This window comes from Neolamprologus multifasciatus, chromosome 15 (assembly GCF_963576455.1).
Source record: "Neolamprologus multifasciatus chromosome 15, fNeoMul1.2, whole genome shotgun sequence".
NCBI lineage: Eukaryota > Metazoa > Chordata > Actinopteri > Cichliformes > Cichlidae > Neolamprologus > Neolamprologus multifasciatus.
Window position 1 is genome coordinate 27,727,356 of NC_140453.1, and position 24,040 is coordinate 27,751,395.

General features: G+C 47.0%; 3 protein-coding genes across 4 annotated transcripts; 2 read left to right on the forward strand and 1 right to left on the reverse strand.

The window, feature by feature from the left end:
- Nucleotides 1-26: 26 nt before the first annotated feature.
- eef1b2 (eukaryotic translation elongation factor 1 beta 2) lies at nt 27-3,125 on the forward strand. The gene is made up of 7 exons (XM_085132919.1): nt 27-185; nt 521-643; nt 718-850; nt 921-987; nt 1,161-1,286; nt 2,824-2,891; nt 3,019-3,125. The coding sequence occupies exons 1-7, from the start codon at nt 106-108 to the stop codon at nt 3,103-3,105; spliced, it is 684 nt and encodes a 227-aa protein (XP_084989045.1). The 5' UTR covers nt 27-105; the 3' UTR covers nt 3,106-3,125.
- Nucleotides 3,126-3,251: 126 nt separating this feature from the next.
- Nucleotides 3,252-16,384, forward strand: zdbf2 (zinc finger, DBF-type containing 2). 2 transcript variants are annotated; one of them, XM_085132913.1, is made up of 11 exons: nt 3,252-3,685; nt 5,483-5,671; nt 5,837-5,871; nt 5,953-5,983; nt 6,067-6,163; nt 6,244-6,398; nt 11,903-12,443; nt 12,519-12,635; nt 12,710-13,056; nt 14,734-14,896; nt 14,968-16,384. In XM_085132913.1, exons 3-11 carry the CDS (start codon nt 5,850-5,852, stop codon nt 15,754-15,756), a joined length of 2,262 nt encoding a protein of 753 aa, XP_084989039.1. In that variant the 5' UTR covers nt 3,252-3,685; nt 5,483-5,671; nt 5,837-5,849; the 3' UTR covers nt 15,757-16,384. The 2 variants fall into 2 exon arrangements, with proteins under 2 accessions (XP_084989039.1, XP_084989040.1); XM_085132914.1 differs by having other exon boundaries at nt 5,581-5,671.
- On the reverse strand, nt 16,361-23,333 carry dytn (dystrotelin). Its single transcript, XM_085132915.1, has 15 exons — nt 23,236-23,333; nt 22,209-22,234; nt 21,119-21,193; nt 19,334-19,532; nt 19,059-19,144; nt 18,882-18,961; nt 18,746-18,817; nt 18,512-18,675; nt 18,326-18,437; nt 17,937-18,070; nt 17,706-17,865; nt 17,571-17,617; nt 17,332-17,473; nt 16,817-17,249; nt 16,361-16,485 (listed from the first exon to the last, which is right to left on the reverse strand). Exons 2-15 carry the CDS (start codon nt 22,225-22,227, stop codon nt 16,361-16,363), a joined length of 1,848 nt encoding a protein of 615 aa, XP_084989041.1. The 5' UTR covers nt 22,228-22,234; nt 23,236-23,333.
- Nucleotides 23,334-24,040: the final 707 nt, after the last annotated feature.

Consider the following 24,040-nt stretch of genomic DNA (forward strand, 5'->3'; position numbering starts at 1 on the left):
TGAGGAGGAGTCTGTCTCCTCCTATAAAGAGGATCTCCGCTCCTCCTCCTCCCTCTTCTTCCTCCTCCGGCGGATCCTCGCGCGTCCTCGTGGTTCTTCTTTATCATGGGTTTCGGTGACCTGAAGTCAGCCTCCGGCCTCAAAGTGCTCAATGACTTCCTGTCCGACCGCAGCTACATCGAAGGGTGAGTGCCGGGAACCGCCGTAAAGCGGGAGAAACTGCGACCCAACATAGCCGCCATGTTGGGTCCATGCTAAGCTAACAGTTAGCTGCGTTGATTAAAGCGCTAAAGAAGGGAAACCGGAAACGGGACGGTAATCTGGCGCGAGAGGTGCACCGGTTTTGGAAGGAGGGGTAGGGTCCGTGCCGATGCCGTTTTTATTCACTTCCGTTTGACGTGACAAGCTGTTAGCTAACGGCTGCGCGCCGCGAGTCTGCGCGCTGACTCACGTGGACGGAGTGAAGTCCTGCACCTGCTCTTGGAGTACCCCTAACCATGGTCACGTGTTCTCTCCTCAGGTACGTACCCTCCCAGGCTGACGTGGCGGTCTTCGAAGCTATTTCGGCTCCGCCCCCTGCTGACCTGTACCACGCAGTCCGCTGGTACAACCACATCCGGTCCTACCAGAGCGAGAAGAGCAGGTGAGTGCTGCTGACATCATGGGGTGAATACCGGTGTGCTGGCAGCAGCAACTAAGCTCCGCCTCCTGTTTTAGTCTTCCAGGTGTGAAGAAGCCCCTGGGTCAGTACGGGCCCCTTGGAGTGGCCGACACCACCTCAGGCTCCGCCCCCACCACAGCCAAAGACGAGGACGATGATGACATCGACCTGTTTGGTTCAGATGAGGAGGTGAGGAGGTGGTGATGTCACCATGACGCTACAGTGTCATGGTCACTCTAACCTGAGTTTTGTTTGACAGGAAGATGCTGAGGCGACCCGGCTGAAGGAGGAACGTCTCGCCGCCTACGCTGCCAAGAAGTCTAAAAGTAGGTCCGCCCCCCTCGCAGCCAATGCATCATACAGACTCTGTGATGATTAACCAATCACCATCTTTCGGCTGACGCCTGATGGACGCCTTTTCTGCCTGACGAGTCCCGCCCTCGCACGGCTCGTGGCTCGCTCAGTTTTCACAGTAACTAACCCCTCCCCTGTCCTGCAGAGCCCGCAGTAATCGCCAAGTCTTCGATTCTATTGGACGTGAAGCCGTGGGACGATGAGACTGACATGGCGAAGCTCGAGGAGTGCGTACGCAGTATCCAGATGGACGGGCTGGTGTGGGGCCAGTGTGAGTACTACTGCAAATACTGCATACACTACTACACCCACCACTGTGGGGTCAAAGTATTACACACAGGGTTGGAGTCAGCATTTGGATAGATGGGCTGGTGTGGGTACTGCACAGAGTAATACTACTGGTAGCATTACAGTAATCATTGTACCAGATGATGTGGTGGTGGTGGTAGTAGTAGTGTCTAACACTCGCAGTAGTAGTGAGGTACTGATCAGTACTCTGTCAGTTCAGTTATTGATAACGCTGTGATCATTGACTATAGATGAGTACTGATGGATCAATGGAGCTGATCAGTTATTGGGTGGATCAGTATACCTGTGACACCTGAAGTAATGATTATATATCATTACAGGCTAGGGCTGGGCCATATCATACCGTTCACGGTAATGCCGGTATAATGTTGGGCAACAAAAAGAAAATGAAATATTGCGATAGAATATGGGTAAAACGCGCATGCACAGTGCCTTTGTTTTCATACGCACATGGCGGAAAAAGCATGACGGAGAATAAGAAGGGCGAAAGTTGGTTTGTAAAAATGCTGCAGCTTCACTGGTGTGGAACTGGTTTAGCTTTCGTCCGTCAGATACACAACAAAGCACTATTTTTGGTAGCGCATGCTAGCGGGCCGTCGTTATTACCGTGTTGTTTGGAAAATACGGCGCACTTAAAATCAATCCTCTGATTTTTCTGAAAGTCGACAGAGCCCCTTATAATCCCGTGTGCCTTATGTATGAACTCTGGTTGTGTTTACTGACCTCTAGACGATTTTATGTGCACGGCGCTCGAACATCTGTCAAATGTTTCAGTACGACTTTGCTAAGCTACGAAGCCGCACCGCTTGATGGATTGTCGGAGCATTACGGGTATCGTAGGCGGAGCGATACGTACTGTGCTTCAACATAATATTACCGTATTGTGTGTGTGTGTGTGTGTGTGTGTGTGTGTGTGTGTATAACCTCTTTTTAAGTGTTGTGGATATTATACATGGTTATGCTGAGGATATGTCGGCCAGTTTCCACTGGAAATGCCTTTTGGTTAAACTGGCAGTGAGGAATTTGCATTTTCACTGTTAAATATTTATATAACTTTGATGCACATAAAAACCGGCTGCTTGTTTAAGTGAAAATACATTTTTTTTTAAAAAAAAATTTTAATTTGTTTTGCACTAATAAAGTTGTGGAGTTGTAAAGTATTTTGTCTCGTGTCAATTATATTGTCAGTTATATCGTTATCGCAAATTTTCAAATGTATATCGCGATAAATATTTTTGGTCAAGTACAGGCTCATTTTGATGTTCTGAACTGTTTATTGATAATAGGTTATTGATCAGAGTGGGTGTGATTCCTGTAGACACATGATTATCGAGTTGTGTGTAGAATATTGATCAGGCTCACTGATGATCTAACTCACCATCTTTCGGCTGATCACTGATGGACTCATATTGATCTGAGAGCTTCTGATCACTGACCAATAACCTGATGGCTGCAGCTTGGAGTCACTGATCGATAACTGTGATTAATCTGTCCTGCAGCCAAACTGGTTCCCGTGGGTTACGGAATCAAGAAGTTGCAGATCAACTGTGTGGTGGAGGATGACAAGGTGAGTGGCCTGTTACTGCTTGTTGATCAGGTGCCTGTCAGGTTGATTAGATCACCTGTGACACACCTGCAGCAGTAAATGCTGTTACCTGTGTGTAAGCTCACCTGTGTGATGTCACCTGTCTCAGGTGGGCACTGACATCCTGGAGGAGAAGATCACTGAGTTCGAGGACTTCGTACAGTCGATGGACGTCGCAGCATTCAATAAAATCTGAAATAAAAACTCTGCACCATACACTGTGTCGGTCTCAACTGTACACACACTCTCACCTGTGGTTAAGGGACCTGTAGCACTGAGCAGATGGAGCTCAGGGGTGCTTTCAGGTAAACTCAGAGGTGATCCTAAACTCAGGTGCAAGTAAGCCTAAGATTAAACCACTAAGTCAGCTCAAACTTTATTTAGGGCACACTCAGTTGACGCATCCTCTTCAGTGGATTCAAATTAAAATCTGCTTCATCACCTGAGCTAGTTCATTAATCATTGTATTAGTCTGTGCAGAGTGATAATGTTCAGGCCAAACTCATGATGTAATGTGCAACTTGGGCTGTGATTGGAGGACAGAAACAAGAAACTTTTTTTTTTTTTTAAAAACCCTGGAACCCGGGCTGTAGAGGCTGCACTTCTCCGTGCGGCCTGCTGGCGGTGGCACGCCCCCGTTGTGTTGCAGCGAATGGAACCGTGGAAGAAGAGTCGGACCGGAACTTAAACAGAGGGGGGTAGCAACGCGCGACGGCGGAGGACTTTTAAATCTGTGGAAACTGAACAAAAGCAAGAAGAAGAACAAACAGCGGAAGGTAAACGGTTTCTGTCCGCCCTGATGTGAATGCACCGAGCCCGCAGACAGCCACTCAGCTGCTCTTACGGCCTGACCTAGCGGGCTAACCATGCTACCGCATAGCCAAGTGCTAATGCTAACAGCTGCCGTGAGGGTAAAGCCACGTCACCGGCAGCATGACGAGCGGCGTCGCCATGGTTACCGCGAGTCCGGTTTAAGTCGGGGTCAGCGTGAGTTTAACCAGTCAGGCTTAAGAGGGGAGGTTAGCACGCGGCTAGTTAGTTTCAGTCAGAATCAACCAATTAGAGCTCGGTTCAGGCGACAGTAGCCAATCAGAGCGCAGGGAGAGCAGGGCTGTGAGTGGTCAGTCGAAGGCGCCGTGTAAACAACAGAAAAGGTTTTTGTTTACAAACAAATAACTGACATAATTGCTTGTTTATTCAGAGTTACCATGGAAACGGGAGCTGGTTATAAACACAGTGCGTTAACCGCCGGTCACATAATAGTAGTGGAGCTGGCAGTGTTGAACCAATCACAGGTGTTTCATGGGTCATGTGAATCTTCCACAGAAAATGATCCCTATGAGAGACACCAGAGATTTCATCAGATGGTGATAAAGATCTACACACAACATAAACTGTTTCAGTAACACAGCGGTGTGACAATGAGACGCACAGTCTAAGCTTCAGTCAGTGGTTCATATGAAATCAGTAAGTCTCATTGAAAACATCTGGAAATCAAAGAATCGGTGACAAGGTCAGCTGACCTCAAACTCAACATCACAATTAGATTGGTCAGAAGATGTAGCCCCGCCCCTTTCTCTATGAAGCGCCTTGAGGCGACTTTTGTTGTGATTTGGCGCTATATAAATAAAATTGAATTGAATGTAAGCATGCAGGTTAAACACTGGGTTAACCTGAAGCAGCGGTCCTTCAGTCAGTAAAGCAGCTCTGCGTACGTGGAGGTCACACAGGAGGCTGTTTAATTTACGTATGAATCATTTTATTAGCAGACACACCTGCACTCAAACACCAATCACAGCACAGCATCGCCTGTAATGCACTCATATACGCTCATGTATGGGACTCCTCCCCGCTGACATGGTGTGTAACAGGTCATGTGACGACGAGGCAGGAGTCAAAGGCCTCCTCAGGTACGTCTCAGAGCAGATGAATAGAGCTTCGTGAAGAGCCTCTGACGTTCTACTGAAAGACGTCTGTAAACGTTAATGATCAGTTATCAGGGATCAGCTGTGACTCAGCAGGCGATCGTAATCTGAACATCACCTGATCCCAACCAGGTGTTCTGATCATTTACCGTGGTGACGCAGCCAGGTAAGTCCCTGGTGCTGATGCTGTGTTGGTGTGTGTGTCTGACTGTATATGTGCAGTCAGATGGTTCCCGTGCCAACAGTCTGCTTCTTTAACTTTAAATCAAACAGCTGCCGGCCCCGCCCACGCCAGGCTGACCAAAGTGAGAATAACAGCCAATGGGAGTACCTCATTCTGCAAGGGGGCGGGTTTACCAGTGTTCTAATTGGCCCGTGAAGCTCAGGTGGGCTGTCCTGTTGGCAGCTGTTAGAAGTGTTCACAGTTAAGAAACGCCTGTTTCAGGCTCTGTGACCTTTAACCTTAATAATTCCAACTCAACAGCCTATTACCTGTGAGCTGTGACATCACAAACCCTCACTAGGGCTGTACAAGTTCCGTCCTCACACAGCCAGTCACGTTACTGAGCTGTGAGTGTGTATGATGCGATAAATAAGCACCCTCAGGTGTTTCCAACCTGGCTGCATAATGGACTGTCTGTGCTGCAGGTTTACCTGGACTAATCAGAGGCTTCCTGTCTCATGATCAGACAGGCCAGTGTGTTCCGCTGACTTCTGACCCATAATCAATCACTTCCCGTTTGTAGCTCCAGGCTCATGGACACACTCACCTTACCACTGGTTACAGCATGGAGCACTGTGACTGGAGAGAGAGGTCACTGACTGCACGTCCTCCAGGTGAGTACTGAAACCAGACACACACACCAGACGTATCATATAGTCCCTCACAAACACACACAACTTCCACTCTGACGCCGCGGCGCCCGTACACGCCGCCATCTATCTATCTACCTGCGTGTGTGCTGACAGCTACAGGTGTGACTCTCACCTGTTTGTTTTCAGATCTCCAGTCAGGATGCCCGACTCCTCTGATGAAGGTAGAACACACACACACACACACACACACACACACACACACACACACGTGATATCTGTCTCACACTGTGTGTTTCTTTCAGATGACCAGAGGAAGGCTGAGCCTACCAGCAGGTGAGTGTACCTGTGCAGGAGCGTTCAGCTTCTGTTTCAGAGATAGGTGAGCTCTGTGGTCACATGTGTTGTTTGTGTGACAGGATGTGGGCGGAGCCTCAGCCTGGCCCATCCAGGTGTCAGCCCAGCAGACAGGGTTACTGTGGTTACTGCAGAGTCCTGTACAGGAACCTGGACCAGGTATGCACACACGTCACAGGAGAACCTGAACGTGCCCTTAGGTCATGTGACTCTCTGATCACGTCGTGTGTCTTTTCCAGCACCTGTCCAGTCTCAGACACCTGGATTCAGTCCGGGCGTCCTCCAGAGGCTCAGGGTCCACCTCCTCAGCAAGCGGCAGAAACAGACTGACGCTGCTGGAGCGCTTCCTCCAGGACGTTCTGCAGCACCACCCACATCGCTACGACGACCCCAGGTAACCCACATAGATGCACCTGTGACAGTCTCAACCTGTGTGTTCACATGAAAGGGGCGGAGCTGGCACCATGTGACCAATCTGAAAGGGACATTTCACAGCTCATGTGACAGAACACGATCCCCGCGAGTGTCACCTGCTACAAACACGACACTATCAGAGGATTAAAACCCTACCAGTGAAATATTCTGAGAATTAATGTCTGTGATTGCACACCAGTACTGTCACTGTCAGCTGATTAGACATGTGACCGTCCTGTCTCCGTGACAGCGAGCCGGCTAAACAAAAAGAGCTGTTATAAGCTAACATTAGGCCAGCTCCTGTTAGGCTCGAGTGTCCTAAAAATTACGCTTTCCCTCAGTTTGATTACTTCCTCACATCCTACAACTTCACTACATGTCCAACAAACTTAGATCTACTTCAAAGACAAATTCATTAATGCAAACTAAAAACAGCTAACAGGATGTTAGCTTATCCTGTTTTGTAACAGGATTAAGTGAGCAAAACACTTACCCACGGAAAATTTCAGGATAACCTCAGTATCGCTGTCAGCAGTGAGCTTCTCTGACTCACATCGTTTTCAGCCTCTTCCAGAGTAAATAAAGGTGGGGGCTTCTCACATAGACAGCTGAGGTAAACGGAGGGAAAACACAGTGGCTCCAGTAGTAGAAACTCACTGTGGTTATTATGGGGTATATGGGATCTCTCTTGGATACAATACAATACAACTTTATTTGTATAGCACATTTAAAAGACCAGTGGTACACCAAAGTGCTTTACAATAAAAACAGGAAAATTAAGACAATAAATAAAAGACTATTAACAAAGTACCACATATGTCATCAGGTTAAGGGCACTAATTATACAGCAATAAAAGGGAATATAAGAACAAAGTTACTAAGAACAGATATAGCTAAAAGATAAAGTACATAAATAGGAAATGGATGACTGAAATATGTTTGTTTTTCTGTATTTTCAGTCTCACCTTCCCTCTGCTCTCCTTTTATCATCTGTCCACTGTTACCCTGGTAACAGGGGACCCTGGTAACAGTGGCCAGAGCTTTGTGACTGGTTTGCCAGACACCAAATATTCTAGCGCAGGGGTAGGCAACCTTTCTGATGGCGAGTGCCATTTAAAATTTCCTCAGAGGTCACTGTGCCATATGATTACATTAGCAATCAATTTAATAACGCTCTATATTAACAGTTACACACTATATACAGGGTGGGCCATTTATATGGATACACCGTAATAACATGGGAATGGTTGGTGATATTAAAGTCCTGCATGCCATCCAAGCACGCCATTGTTTTTCTTGTGACATTACCAATAAGTTTGATGTGTCACATGGCCCTCTTCCTATTGAAAAAAAACCAAAAGTTGTATCCAAGATGGCCGACTTCTAAATGGCCACCATGGTCACCAGCCATCTTGAGGAGTTTGCCCCCTCACATATACTAATGTGCCACAAACAGGACTTTAATATCACCAACCATTCCCATGTTATTACGGTGTATCCGTATAAATGGCCCACCCTGTAGAACCACTTTATAGAATCATATTTGTTCGCAGATGTTGGCAGCTATCAGCGAATAGTTATCAGCTATTTAGACACAAAAAGAAGGCACTTTTTATCCATAACAAGAACTCCATAACAGCAAATGGACTGTACAACAGAAAATACAAATGCTATATATGGTCTCCTCACAACAATGATAAGAAAACTGGGCCAATATGGCATGTCTGTTAATACAGAGACACACATGTTAGTGTGATCTCTGGTCTCCCACTCAGACACACAGGTCTCCGAGTGTCCAGCATTCAGAGGCTGCCTGAGGACTCATGTGAGAGAAAATCTGCTCACACAGATATTAGAGCCAAATACTGTCAATAAGGCCTCTGCAATGTTCTGAAGACAGTTAAACTTGTCAGGTAGTGACGTCCAGCAGGTGAACATGCAGCTCCATGAACACACAGCTGTGGATTCCAGCTGCTTCGATGTTGCATTAACTGGCATTAACTCAGCCAGTTAATGCGAGACAAACCAGCTGCTCATTAAAGATTTCTGGTTTGATCAGAAAAGAAAACATTGGTCCAAACACTTGAAAGTCCCAAAAATGTGTCTCGAGTCTACGGATGTATCCGTGTATCTCCGTGGTGCTGATGCTGCGCTGAGCGGACAGCTACTGAAGCTTTTGAAGTGTCGGAATGTGGAAAGCTAACAACGTCCCTCTCACCGCTAGGCTAAGTTATTTTTAGCAGCCCAGGCATTTTGACTAAAGACCGGCCCACCAGGTATTAAAGCCATAAAGCCTTTGAATGAAAACAAACGCTGTTGTGACAGTGATGTACAGTCTTGTTGGTATATGTATGATTTCTATACATTTTACAATAAGAAAGTATCTTTGTGCCCCCCTCTCCCTGTTAATGCCCTACCTGGCCCTGGCAACACTTTGTTAGACCCGCCCCTGCACAGTTACCAGCTGTCAGCTACTTAGAAAAGGATCCTGGTGTTATTTGTCTCTCAGAAACAGTTCATAACTTCAACTCATTCATGTCTCCTAAAAGGTAAACCTGTTTCTCCATCACCTGTTCAGCTCTGATGATTCAGTAAGGACATCTCCTGGTTTCATCTTCATGTTTCCCTCTCACCACATATCCAAACCCACATCATGACCAGCAGCTTTACAGCTGTGGCTCCAGAAAACATCAGCTGATACTAGAAATTAATATTAAATCAATTCTAACAACAGCTGATCAAGCTTAAACGTGCTGCTGTTGTTTAGTGCGACATCGGCTGGTTTCCTGTTTCTGGAAGAAAGTGGGCGATAAAGAAACAAGAGAGACAATCAGCTGATCATTGATCAGTTTCATGATTGAAGTAGCAACAGGAGAGAGAGGGGAGAGAATGAGAGAAGAAGGCTGTATCCCAATTCAGGGTCTGCAGCCTTAAAGTACGCAGCCTCAACGATCCTCAAGGGCCGTGTACTCAAAGACTGCTGAGGCCAGAAGTGCGAGGCTTGTGAAATGGGACGGTCTAGCCTCCGTTGCGCTGCCCAGGTTGCCTAGCAACCATGATACTAACAGCTGGAAACGTTTCATACAGCTTTGTTTGACAGAAATGAAGGAGAAAATCTTTTGTTCATTTGTTTGTTTGTTTCTACATGAGCTTTGATCATTCTCTGATTAAGCTCAGCTATTGAACGGCGTATATTTTAAAGTAAACGTCACTAATGTCACATGACTTTGCCGACATGTGGCCAACAGGAATGTTTTAATGTTCTTCGTTATTAAACATTTGCACATAAATAAGTGACATAATATTCAGTACTTCCTTAAAGTTTACTCTTCGGGCGCCCCTCATCCCCCGTTTTTTTTTCGGCAAAATTATCCACACCCACCGCCGCGCCTATCATTCTGGGATATGTTGGGCCACGAAGTCTACACCGCCACGTCCTTAAAATTCAGGGAAATGAAGGACGCATTTGAGGGCTGCATTTCGAGCAGCCTTTGAATTGGGACAGCCTTCGCCGTGTCGCTGTGACGTAATCGGCCTTAAAATGCGGTCTTTAAGGCTGCAGACCCTGAATTGGGATACAGCCGAAGAGGCAGCTGTGCAGCAAAGACAGAATAACTCCACCTTTGTGTCTTTTTTCATTCTAGCTGAAGTCCGGGACAAACTGCGTCCCCTCTCAGCTCAACACGAATAAACAAAATAAACTCCACCTGAACTTGGTTCATATCTGACCCAGAGAGACTGCAGGTCATAACTTCTTACCTGGAGTTCAGTTCACCTGACACTGGTGAAATATTAGTGTGTCATGTATTTGTTCACGACATTTTTCTTATGGGCAAAAGTATTGATATCATGATGAACAAGGGTGGTGATTCTTATGACTTTGTGTATATAATTTGGCATTTTGTAGAAATGTAGGCTGATAATACAAACATGATATCATTTCATTCATTTCAAAGGTTTATTTGCATGACGCACAAACAGACATGATTGAAAGGTACAAATGTGCATGAAACGAATTCAAACGTGTTGCAGATGTGTGTCACAGGTTGATCTGGCTGTAGGTTGTGGCACTTGGCCAGAGGTGGCGCTGGTTGACTCGAGTCCATGTTAGTGCACAAAGTAAACTGCTCGCTTTAGTTGTGAAGCAAAAACGCTGAAACCGGAGAAATAAACTGTGTGAGGGGAACGATAACGACGACAAGAGTCTCCCGATCGTTGACTCTTGCTGTCCTGTGAACAACATCGGCGTGGTGTTACTTGTTTGCTGTTTTCGCGATCGCGTCGCGCATGAGGACATCACCAGGTAAACTCGCCACATTTTTAAACATTTTGTTGTTCAACAGCATCAAGACTGACGGAGTGTGTTTGAGATAACCTCACAAGTGTCACAGATGACACATTTGGCGTTTTTTTTGCTGGTTTTTCAGTAGCAGCTCCTGAAACTCAAGTCTGCCACACATCTGTTCGACCAACGCCAGTTGATCTAAACGCCAGTTGATCTAAACGCCAGTTGATCTAAACGCCAGTTGATCTAAACGCCAGTTGATCTGGAACACCGGCGGCCGAACATCGGGCCACCGACGGCCAGTCCAGCTATGGCCGTGCCATCAGTTAACCCTTCGCGTGCCAACTGTGGCGTGCCTAGTTGCCTAGTCGTGCCTAGTCGGCAACCCTAACCCTAGGGTTGCCGACCCCTGTTCGAGTCACTCTGAGGCTAACAAAGATTTGAACGTGTACATGAAGCTGAGGATCAGGACAGACCACACTAACCTCATGTTGCTGATGGATGATCTCAGATGAAGTTGGGGCTGTTCTCAGTATCTTTTCATTTGCATTTGCCCATCAGGAACTCTCACATAAACTTTTATTGAGGGGGCAAAGTTAGCTGTGTCGTCCAGCTTCGCTCTGCTAATGTGTTTATATTACCATAGCTCTGTAGGTAGAACACCAATATACCTCGAGGGCTGGTGTCCTGCAGGTTTTAGATCCCACCCTGGGTCTACACAGCTGAATCACATGATTAGTTCATTACCAGGCCTCTGGAGAACTGCTGACATGTTGGGGAGGTCATCCAGCCATTTGAATCAGCTGTGTGGGATCACGGACACATCTAAAACCTGGGGGACACCGGCCCCTGAGGCCGGGAGTTGGGGGCCCCTGACCTACAAACGTCACTGCTGTTTAGTTTTCTGTCTTCATTCATGGGACTTCTTTTAACTCCCTGCTAACCTCTAGCTACATGAAACTTCATAAATCCTGTTTCTTATGGATCCCTGGAAGTTTACAACAGTCTGCACCCAGAGACAGCTAATGACGCAAGACTCAGGAGGTAGACACCCCAGGAATAAGTGAACTACCTTCATTGTAAATCCGCAGTTACCCCTGAAGTTACCTGGATAGGACAGGTAGCTTCAGGGTTTCATAGACCTCTGACAACTCAAACAAACCTGTTTATTTACCTGTCCAATTGTTTGTCCCCCTCAGGCCGTCTCACACTGACCTCCCATCAGTTTCCACCCCCCCCTTGCCAAAAGCGGAGCTCGATGAAGTCCGTTTGTCCGACGACAGCCGGTCTCAAGGTACCCGGGAACGCCTGCCCAGCTCTGATGACGCTTCCTGTCACCCAGCCCGTCCGATGGAAGAAGATGATGCCTGCAGCCAGTCAGGCGACAGAGTGGGCCAGGAGAGGCTGTCTGTACCTAAAAGAGAGCAGGACGAAGGCGTCATTGATCACACCCACTCTCCTTACCGCAGAGCGCCGGCCTCTCAGTTGGAGACTCCGCCCCCTGTCCATAGGAAAGCCCATAGGAAGACGAACAGGAGGAAAACCAGTGAGTCCTCGTCCTCCTCGCAGCGCCCTGGAGGTCCAGGCCATGGCCCTCGACCCCACCTGGCCCCCACAGACCACAGGCCTGGTCCAGGTGAGAGGCCCTGGCTCACCTGGCAGAGGGAGAGGAGGGAGGCCCACAGAGAGGATGCCTTCTCCTCAGGCCACACGGACCCTCTGGACCAGACCATCGAGGAGGTTAGTTCCTGTTCCAGTACTCTGATGGTTCCCAGGTGGACTTCCTGTCAACCAGTCTCTCTGTTCCACCCGCAGGTGATTCAAAGGTGCTGTTATGGCGCCATTTCCTGCCAAGATGATACAGACAGCTTCCAGCTAAGCCTCCCTGTTTCCATGGAAACACAGAGTGAAGACTGGGACTCGCCTGTGCAGGTACCTGTGGGTCCAGGGAAGAATTGGGCGTGTCCTGACAAGCGCAGACACTGATCACTGATGTCACCTTGCAGGTGGTTTTGCAACGAGCGCGAACTCTCAGTGACACACCTGCGCAGGTGAGTCAGGCGGAGGGGCGGGACCTCTGCCATCTGATGGACGCGCAGGTGGACGTGGAAGATAGAGTGTACTCACAGCAGCTGCACTTTGCCCTCCACGGTCCTGGTGACAGGACGGAGGAGGGGTTCTGGACCCTACCCATCGAGGAGGTGAGGCCCACCACGGAGTGTATCCCAGAATCCTTCAGGGGGAAGACCTGGACCCAGATCCAGCAGGAGGACGAGCAGAAGGTGGAGAGGCTGGTGAGACAGTTCAGGCGCGGGCGCTTCATCTGCTACTTCGACACAGAGTCCCTCGCCAGGTGAGCCAAACCTGCCAATATTACAATCCACAGGAAACAAGAAGTCAGCTGAGCTCACATAAAGCTAGTGGAGCTGACAGGGCTCTAGAGTGCGACCAGTTTGGTTGCAAATACGACCTAATTTCTCAATGGAGCGACAAAAAAAAATCCCAGGTTCAAGTAAAAAAAAAGAAGTCTCTGTGTGGCCAACAACAGACAGCATTATGCCCATATCGTGGTCTAAACCAATCAGAGATAGTCAGGGTCGGGACCTCTCAGGTGCCCATGCACAAGGTCAGATGTTCAGATATTGAGATGTTCAGTTCAAAACCTTTGAGGCACTTAATTTTGACTTTCTTTTAATTTTATATATCTTAAGATATTTTAAGTTTAAATTTCAGCTCAGTGAAGCACTTTAAGCACAAGAACTTTTTCTGCACCGTATTTTTAGGACTATAAAAGCACACTTAAAATCCTTTAATTTCCTCAAAAGTGTGCCTTATGTATGAATTCTGGTTGTGCTTACTGACCACAAAACGATTTTATGTGCACGGCGCTCAAAAATCTGTCGAAATGGTTCAGTATCTTTGGTAAGCTATGAAGCCGCACCGCTTGATAGATTGTTGGAGCACAGCTGCTACCACAGTCAGCAGCCTCCTGTAGTGAAACGTACTGTGCTTCAGCATAATATTACCATATTGTGTGTATAAGGACCCCAAAATGGCTCCTGTTAAGAGACATGCTTACGACGTGGATTTCAAACTCTTATCAGTCACGCAGGAACAGAGCAGCTGAGAGAGGATTCAACATTAATGAATCAATGATACAGAAGTAGAGGAAGCAAGACGAATGAGTTGAGTTTATTAAAGACTTATCTGACTGTTTGGTTTCTTATAAACCCGTGCACCATTAGTCTGAAAAATACGGTAACTTATCTTTCTTGTAGAAATGAGCTCCAAATAAAGAACAAGATTGTTAGTTAATCACTTACAAATCAATATTGTCTGTATGGACAGTATTAAAAACAAAGTGAATGGTAAATGGCCTGTATTTGTATAGCGCTTTTACTAGTCCCGCCTAGGGACCCCAAGGCGCTTTACACGTCCAGTCATCCACCCATTCACTCTCACATTCACACACTGGTGGAGGCAAGCTACAGTTGTAGCCACAGCTGCCCTGGGGCAGACTGACAGAAGCGAGGCTGCCACATCGCGCCACCGGCCCTTCTGGCCAACACCAGTAGGCGGTAGGTGAAGTGTCTTGCCCAAGGACACAACAACCGAGACTGTCCAAGCCGGGGCTCGAACCGGCAACCTTCCGATTACAAGGCGAACTCCCAACTCTTGAGCCACGATCCCCCCAAGTGAAGCTGCGGCGATGTGGTTGAAAAATTTGTGTGCACGTAACTTTTGTTACTTTTGTTGTTAGGTGCATCAGTGCAGCCATGGCAAAGAGTTAGTCTAGAGACCTGAGTCCCCTTACGTTTGCAGTTTGAGGTAGTAAAAGTAAATAAATAAATAATAACATCAATAACATCCTGGTTAACGATATCCTGGATTAAGATACTTCAGGTATAAGAACTGAAGTGGTCGCTGTCACGCAACTTTTCCACTAAAACGAGGTTTTATTCTGCGGGTAATCCATGTTCAGGTCGTAAATCACACCCATGACTCTCTCTGCTGATGTCATCAAACTCAGGTATGGTAGGCGGAGCCAGAAAATTAAGGGGGATGCTGAACCCGAGGAGGTGGAGCCAGATGCAGGTATGCTACCCCTGCTGGACCCAGACGAGGGGGACTATGTGTATATGAGGAGAAGGAGGGGAAGGAGGCGGAGCTTCAGACTGGCATCAAGGTGTCAGGTGAGTCGTGTGACTTAGAGCGCTGTCAGTTCCTGCAAAAGAACAAGGTCTCACCTGCACTGTTCCTGCAGGTGGTGAAGGTCAGTCACAGCACTCAGACAGTCCGATTGGTCGTTCCCGCCGTGCATCAGCTATCCCCTGAGGCCCCACCCATCGACTACCCACAAGCCAGTCCAGAGGCAGCTGAGAGGACACCTGTGCCGACGTGGCGTTCTCTCCCTTCGTCGTACTCCAGCATCATCACACCTGTACAGCCACGCACTTCGCTGGTCTACCTACTCTCCTCCCCATCAGCCTCCGCCCCCACCCGCGTGTCTGCGTTAGGCTCCACCCACAAACGCTGCAGAAAGAAACGCCGCCCGGTGGAGCAGCAGGGGTTAAAGGTCAAATACAAACGACTTCCTGTCAGGTTCTACGACCCCGCCTCCAACCGTATCCTCAAGAACCCACCCAGAGGCCTCCTGTGGCGCAGAGGCTCCACCCCCTCTGGGCCGCCGCCTCCCTGTGTTCGTCAGCTGTTCAGGAGTCTGAGCCCGGACCTGAACACCGATAGAACGCCCACAGAGGTCAAAGGTCACAGCAGCAGCCTTTTGCTAAGCACGCTAAGCAGGGACTCTGCTCAGTCCGACATAACTCAGGCTCCGCCCCTCAACAGGCTGTCAGAGAGCAGAAGAGGGGCTAGAAGGGAGAGGGCACTCCCCCCACCCTCCCAGATACAAACCAGGGGTCAGGCCACACCCCTTCACCCAAGGAGGGAGGGGCTGCGCCAGGCTGGACCCGGCAGGAAACCCCCAATCTCTGCAGGCCCCGCCCCCTTACTGTCATCACGCCGGAGGAGGGGCCGCAGGTCGCGGCGATAGCTGATTTTCAAAATGAAAGTCTTATTTTTCATGAAACCTGATGGTGCTGGTTATTGATGGGTTATTGATCAGTTATTCTGGGATAATGTAGCCTTTAATTAGGCTGTATGGAAGCCTGCTGGTGCCAATTTTAAAATGGAAACTGAATCCATTTATCATCTTTACTGTGTTTGTAGTACGACTTGCCTGTCACTCACCTGTCCAGGTGTGTTTTAAATGCCAGGTTTGTTTTGGCCATAATGATGTTTTCAAATCTGATTGTTTTAAAATGTTAATTTTTAAAGTTAAAAATCTAAATATAAAGTTTAATCTGTCCATTTATTGTTTTAATTTAATTATTTTAAAGTTTTATTTGGGAAGCATTTGAGTAAAAATTATGAATGGATTTTATTTATTGTGTGTAAACAAAATTCAGATGAATTGTTAAAAATATGACAAAAGAAATTTCATGTTTTATTTAAATTCATGTTTGTAAAACATCACATGAAACATGACGACTTGATGATCCTGGCAGCTTCACGTCTCCATAGAAACACGTTATGTTTTGGTAACTTTTCTACAGGTGAACTTTGATACTTTTTGTATCTGTGCATTTATTTAATGTTTAAATAAAGTTTTCTAAGCTGGACGAATCAGCTGGTGAGTTTGTTTCCATAGCGTCGACCAGGTGGAGCATCGAGTCTCCCACCTGCTCTGCAGCCTGCAGAAGCTCCGCCCTCATCCTCTCACCTGGACACAGAGTTAGAAACATGATGTAACATTAATTTTAGTGTTTGAAAGACAAAGTTATCAAAGAGATGAAGAAGAAAGGACAAAGAGACTGAGCTGGAAAGGATCTGCAGCAGCTGTAAACGATGCACTGACTGTTACAGGGACTGACTGTCAGGTGTGTGCTCACCTGACAGGTGAGTTTGACCTCAGGCAGTCATTTCCGTTTCCTTCTGCAGTCTCAGTCACCTGTCTGTGCCTCACCTGTCTGAGTCCACCTGTCTGTGCCTCACCTGTGTGTGCCTCACCTGTCTGAGTCCACCTGTCTGTGCCTCACCTGTCTGTGCCTCACCTGTCTGAGTCCACCTGTGTGTCTCCAGCGCAGCCTTCAGTCGTTCTACAGTCCCCTGCAGCAGCGTCTCTGAACCACGTGGCCCATGTTCCTCCTCTTCTTCAGACAGACTGTTTCGCTCTCCTTGTAGCTCCGCCTCCTCAGGGCCATGCTGTAGCTCTACTGGATGATGTGGAGACATGCGACCTGCAGACTCCTCCTCACAGTCTCCATCAGGTGAGGGAGGTGAGCCCTGGTGGATTGTGGGAGATGTTTGAGTTTGAAGTTCTTCCTGGCTCCACTCATCCTCTATCTCCTCTTCCTCCTCTGTTTCTTCTTCTGTGCTTTTCAGAGTGTCAGAAGTTGGCGTGATGGTTCCTCTTTCTGTGTTCTCCGTGTTGGCACTGTTTGGCATGTTGCTGGCGTGTTGTTGAGCCTCCATCTTGTTCAGAGCCTGAAGAACAACATTTTCAGCTACAACTCCTAGGAGGCACCTGAGCAGTCATCAGCCAATCACTCCGCCCACATCCACTCACCTGTGTGAGCATGCCCTGCAGTTGGGCATTGTACCGCGTCAATGTTTCCACGGTAACTTCCATCTCAGAGCACCTTTCCTCCAGGATGCCCTGCTCGGATTGGACAGTGAGCCGAAACGTTTGGAGCTCCTGCTCCAACAGCCTGATGGGGAAACAAACAACATAAGGTAGCAAACTAAAACAAACAAACAAACATGAGGCTGATAAAACCATCTGGCTCTGTTTTTCTTTGTTCTCACCATCGGTCCCTCTGTAGGTTCTTCACGTCTGTCAGCAACGCCACTGTCTTCAACGCCAAACACACACAGTCACATGACTGTTGCTATCACATAATTTTTATGACCTCACAGTACACAGTGAGTTCATCACGTCACCTGCTGACTGGACGTGTCCTCATTCGTCTGCAGAGATTTACACGAAGAAGAGCAGTGAGGAGGAGGAGCCTCTGAGGCGCCATGTGAAACACCCCTCTCAGAGGAGGGGCTGTGAGACGAGCCAGCCAATCGTGTTGAGGCATCAGAAGGAGGTGGAGCTCTGAGGGGAAAAGAAATGTAATTATAATAAGATACCTAACGAGGGGGGTCGTATTAGGGTTATTTTCACACCTGTTCTCCGTCTCGCTTGGCTCCTCCCACATTAGGACCCTCTTCCAATTAGCTTCTCTCTGAGTGTGTCGCCGTGGCAGCAAGGTGTGATGAGCACTGCGCACCAACGAGGTTAGAGACTCTCTCCAGGTGGGCTGGTATAGAATGACAACTGAACAGGTTATTACTTCCATGTGCACCTGTGGGGATTTACCCCTCGCTTCCTCTCTGCGTCCTCTTACCTGTCAGGCTTTCACCTGTTCCTCTTACCTGTGCCCCCTGATACCTGTTCTGTTCCCTGTGCTTCCTGATACCTGTTCTGTTCCCTGTGCTTCCTGATACCTGTTCTGTTCCCTGAGCTTCCTGATACCTGTTCTGTTCCCTGTGCTTCCGGTTACGTGTGTTCTTACCTGCTTGCAGAACTCGAGCACTGGATGGTGGGTTTTGTGTTTCCTGGTCTGGCGGTCAGTCAGGAAGCAGCTCTGACACACATGGACGTTCACACACTTCATACATCGATACCTGAATACACAGGTAAATCTTCGTCACACATCTGGACCGTGTTTACTCAGTTTCCAGTTTAAAATGTATATCACCTGAGCCCAGTGAAGGGGCGGGTCTTACAGATGTGACAGCGAACGTTGTGCTGGATGCTCTGACTGGCTGACAGCCGGTACAGAGTGGATAACCATAGCAACAGGCATGGCTCACTCTGCAGCCATGACAACAGATGATGCTTGCTCACCGTTGGGGTCAACACCTATAAACACACATAACATGTTAACCATGACGATGGCCAATCACAGCCAGGTGTGCGTTTGTGTTCTCACCCCTTTAAAACACGACTGAACCGCCGCCTCCAAATCGTCCAACACGACTTCCTCCTGAACTGCCGCAGGAACCTGAAAACACGTTACAGAGAGCAGCAGCAGAGGCATGTTGGGAAATGTAGTGTGAGCTTTTTACCTGGATGAGGTCCGTCAGCAAACACCTGAGTCCAGGCTTGCTGATGGATCCTGAAGGGGTTGTCGAGACCTGCAGCAGACCTGAAAACACCCAAGCTTTATTCTACAGGGCATTTTATTGTGAAGGGCTGTGCATTTTATTGTGAAGGGCTGCTATAGAGCAGTGTATTGTCCTCACCTCTGTACTTTAGCAGCAGGTTATCTGAGGACAGAGCGATCAGAGCGGTTTGAAGAGAGCGAGCTGAAACTTCATCAGACTGACTGCTGCAGCGCGCACGCACACACACACACACGCACACACACACACGCACGCACGCACGCGCGCGCACACAGACACACACAGACACACACACACACACACACACACACACACACACACTGTTACTCTGACTGGGTGCAGTCCTGTTAGTACTATGAGCACTACAAGTAATGTGATACTGTGAGTACACTGACCGGTCAAACAACCTGAACATCAGACTGCATGTCTCCTCGGTGGCTGCTGCAGTCACATGAACTGGCACGTCCTGTGATGCGCTGTGGAACATCCTGTTCAGAGCGCAGGCCACTTCCTGTCTGCTCATTGTGACGTCACGCTGAGCTCCACCCCCCGAGTGGAGAGCCGCTGTGACGTGTTGCACCAACACGGTGTCCACTAGAAACAGACAGCGATGTCACCGTAACATCTGAACATGTACAGGTCAGAGGTCAGCTGACTCTCAGGGCATACGTGCCAACCCTCCCGATTTTACTGGGAGAATCCCGAATTTCAGTGCCCCTCCCAAAAATCTCCCGGAGCCACCATTCTCCCGAATTTCTCCTGATTTTCCACCAAAACAAAATGAAAAACCATATCCCTGAATTCATAGCGCGGCCCAGCCAATTCCAGTTTCCAACAATGGTAAATGGTTCTTATGCAGCACTTTTCTACTCATCTGAGCACTCAAAGCGCTTTACACAACTAGTGCATTCACCCATTCACACAAGCACATCTTTCTAAGTGCTTCATAGCTAACATTCACACACATTCATACTCCGATGGATGCATCGGAGAGCAATTTGGGGTTAGTACCTTGCCTAAGGATATTTGGCATGCAGACTAGCGGAAGCCAGGAATCGAACCACCAACCTTCCGATCAGTGGATGACCTGCTCTACCACCTCAGCTACAGCCACCCCGTCAATGGCGGCAGCTACTTAGTTTTAACAGTACTCTTATTACTCTTTCTGGGTTGCAAAATAAACTTTTAGCATATTTTCAGGCGAGAATGTAGCTGGTTAAATTTCAAATATCTAAGCCGGCGAGAACAGCAAACTCCCGGCAGATCGTTTTCAAACCCCAGCGGTCTTTCACTACTCAGGTTAAATGTGATATATAAGGCACACAGATAACCTAAAAATGTTATTGTTTGACTTTTTTCAGTGTTTTATTTGTTCCTGAGTAAATCAGTTTGGCTGAGATTAAAGTTATTAGATTAGATTAAATAAAACTTTATTAATCCCCCGGGAGGATTCCTCTCAGGGTTTTCACACAGCTGAATAAACATCAAACAGAAAACTGATGAAAAAGAAGCGTGAGATGGTCGAGAAGTTATGTCAGCGTCCGGTTATATTTAGGTAGCAAGGAGCAGAAGGCAGAGTTTCACTCCACTGAGGAAGCTCGTGACATCATTTTGAGGGCTAGACCGTCACAGTCGCTCACTTCTGGCCTACCCGGCTTTTAGAGGACCCGGCCCACTTAGACCACGAAGGCCGGGTTCTCAGGAGGATGCAGCCTCTGAATTTGGACAGCCCCGGCTGGGGGACAGTAATAACTTACTTTAAATATAATTTTAAATAAAAACACTGTAAAGTTTTCTGTATATGTATACCTAACCTCCCCCCCTTATTGAATGTCTCCCTAATTCTCAGGTCTCAAGGTTGGCAAGTATGTCTCAGGGTCAGTGTTAGAGCTGAACATCTGACTGTACAAGAGTACACGCAGTGCTACACAGACTACATTCAGTGTACTGCAGTACATGTGATACACAGAGTACATTAAGTGTACTGCAGTACATGTGGTACAGAGAGTATAGTACATGTACTGCAGTACATGTGCTACACAGAGTACATTAAGTGTACTGCAGTACATGTGGTACAGAGAGTATAGTACATGTACTGCAGTACATGTGCTACACAGAGTACATTAAGTGTACTGCAGTACATGTGCTACAGAGAATACACTCAGTGCACTGTTACCCACGGCAACAGAGTCTCTGCAGAGCCTGGAGCTTCATGGCAGTTCTGTAGCCCGATGGACAGATTTGATTGAAACTCTCTGATAAACAGGAAGCAAACATCTGTAAACACTGGTGAACATAAACATCTGGAAACACTGGTGAACATAAACATCTGTAAACACCGGTGAACATAAACATCTGTAAACACCGGTGAACATAAACAGCTGGAAACACCGGTGAACATAAACATCTGTAAACACTGGTGAGCATAAACATCTGGAAACACTGGTGAGCATAAACATCTGGAAACACTGGTGAGCATAAACATCTGGAAACACTGGTGAGCATAAACATCTGTAAACACTGGTGAGCATAAACATCTGTAAACACTGGTGAGCATAAACATCTGTAAACACTGGTGAACATAAACATCTGGAAACACTGGTGAACATAAACATCTGTAAACACTGGTGAACATAGACATCTGTAAACACTGGTGAGCATAAACATCTGGAAACACTGGTGAGCATAAACATCTGGAAACACTGGTGAGCATAAACATCTGTAAACACTAGTGAGCATAAACATCTGGAAACACTGGTGAACATAAACATCTGGAAACACTGGTGAGCATAAACATTTGTGTGAACTTCATCGCCTCTGTGTCAATGCTCAGGTTCGTGTACATCAGGCTTCATTTTCTTCTTATTCTTTGTACATATATGTATTGTTTGTGTGTACAAATACATGAAAGTAAGCTGTTTGTAGTGAAGATGTTTGAGTCTTATGATGACCATCAGCACTGTCATTCAGACTGCTATCAGAGCTCCTCCATCCTCCCTGAACTCAGGCTCAAACTCACCTGTCAGGCAGCACTCAGGGATCATCTTACACAAACACCCTGCTCTGAATATGTAATTGAAGACAGTGTGACACTTTACTTTCAGGATAATGATCTTAACCAACAGAACACAGAACAGACATTTCTATTCTGTCTCTATTTGCTTTCTGTTTGCTGTCACCTCCTCACACACAGGCTTTTGTTTTTTAAACATGTAGTTGAACCTGAGCTCAGTGGGTTTCAGGTTTCACTGAACAGTGAGGCGATCTTACCAATGGAGTCTGGATCCATGATGAGTCTGAAACACAGAATAAGCTCATTGTTGATCAGTGAGCAGCTCTTTGTGTTTCATTCAGAACATGATTAATGATTGATCACGATTAAAGTTACAGTTTAATTCAACAGAGAAAAGAAACTTTAGTAACTTCAGTTTGTTTCAAAGTGCTGACTGTTTGTTTAGTTTCATGAATAATACTTTAAGTCATTCATGTATGAATTTATATGTGTTATGAAGTTCACAGAGACTCAGACTTACTAACCTCTGACTAAAAGGCTGTTCCAAAGTATTCACATTACATCCATCAGTAATCAGATTACAGGTATGTGGTTACTGTGTTACAGAGGTTCAGTTATATTTGCGCACTGGGGGATAGAAATAAATAAATAAAAACAGAGCAAACAAACTTGTGTTTCAGATAGGTGGAGATGTGAGAATCATCAGTGGCACCGAGCAGGCAAGGAAACTGCAGAACTCAAACTACTAAAGTTTTGATCATTCAAATATCATCACAATACTTAAACAGATGAGTTCTAACACTGCTGTCTTCCATGTTTCCTCTCTGATCATCCTCACTGGATTATTGCAAAACTGTACTGCACACGCTGCTGATACTGCAAAACTGTACTGCACATGCTGCTGATACTGCAAAACTGTACTGCACACGCTGTGAATAGAAAGCACAGAGTTCACGCTGCTCTGCTGTGTCATGGTGTTTATGGAGATGTGAGGTCAGAGTGATGCTCACATTAGTTATAGATTATGAAACAAACAACTTTGGGCTCAGCAGGAGGAGTAGACAGGAAGCAGGTCAGTGACCATGGTAACTGAGTCAGACTTTAGCGTTCTTTGTTTTCTAGGCTAACCCTGTTCCTGGATCAGCACAGATACTCTGGACTGTGGTGGACTCTTGTCTCGTCCATGAGTAGGAGGAGGAGGAGGAGGAAGAGAGTTTGTCAGTGAGATCCATAGAAACAAAGACACAGACAGAGACAGTAGAGTCTAAGTAGACACAGACTCACCTCCGTTCTCTCTGTCCCAGTTGAAACCCAACATTTGCTGCTGAAGACACAAAGTGAAGCTGCTGATGGATGAAGGTTTCAGGTGTCAGCACACCTGCTAATCACCTGCTGCCTGTGGACCAATCCGCAGCCAGCAGAGTGTGACATCAGCTGCTTGCCAGAGCGTCATGATTTATTTAATCTCTGACTAACGATTCCCAGCCAGTCACAGCTTTAGTCATGCATTCTGAGCTTCTGACATGAGAGGGCGCCAAAACCCAGCCATCAGCCTTTGAAGGAGCTCAGAGACATTTATGAATGTCTGCCAGAGAAACTGAGAAGAAGAGCTTCAGCTGAGTTTGTCAGGGCCAGTGGCGGTCCTAGCCTGTTTGGCACCCCGGGCGAACACTCCCTCTGCCCCCCCCCCCCTCCACACACACACATAAAACATATTAAGGATTGTACATTAACATAAAACTGTTGTCAGAACCAGACTGAATTTCACCAGAGAAACACACACATGAAGAGAGAAAGAGTGTGATTTGAATGCAAACAGCCATCATAATTCATCATACAATGAGAACAGGACAAATCAACACTTGGCAAAGACTCATTAATATTCAAATCTGTAACATAATGTATTGTTTGGAGTTTAGTCTGTTACTGTTACTATTTTTACCATTTCTTCTTGGAGCAGCTGTAACGCACATCATTTCCTTAGGGATTAATAAAGTATTCTGACTCTGATAGTTTCAGGATGACCTGCCATCATCCAATCACACATCTTCTTACCTGCACCTTTTGCTTGTTTCTCCTCCTCTTCTTT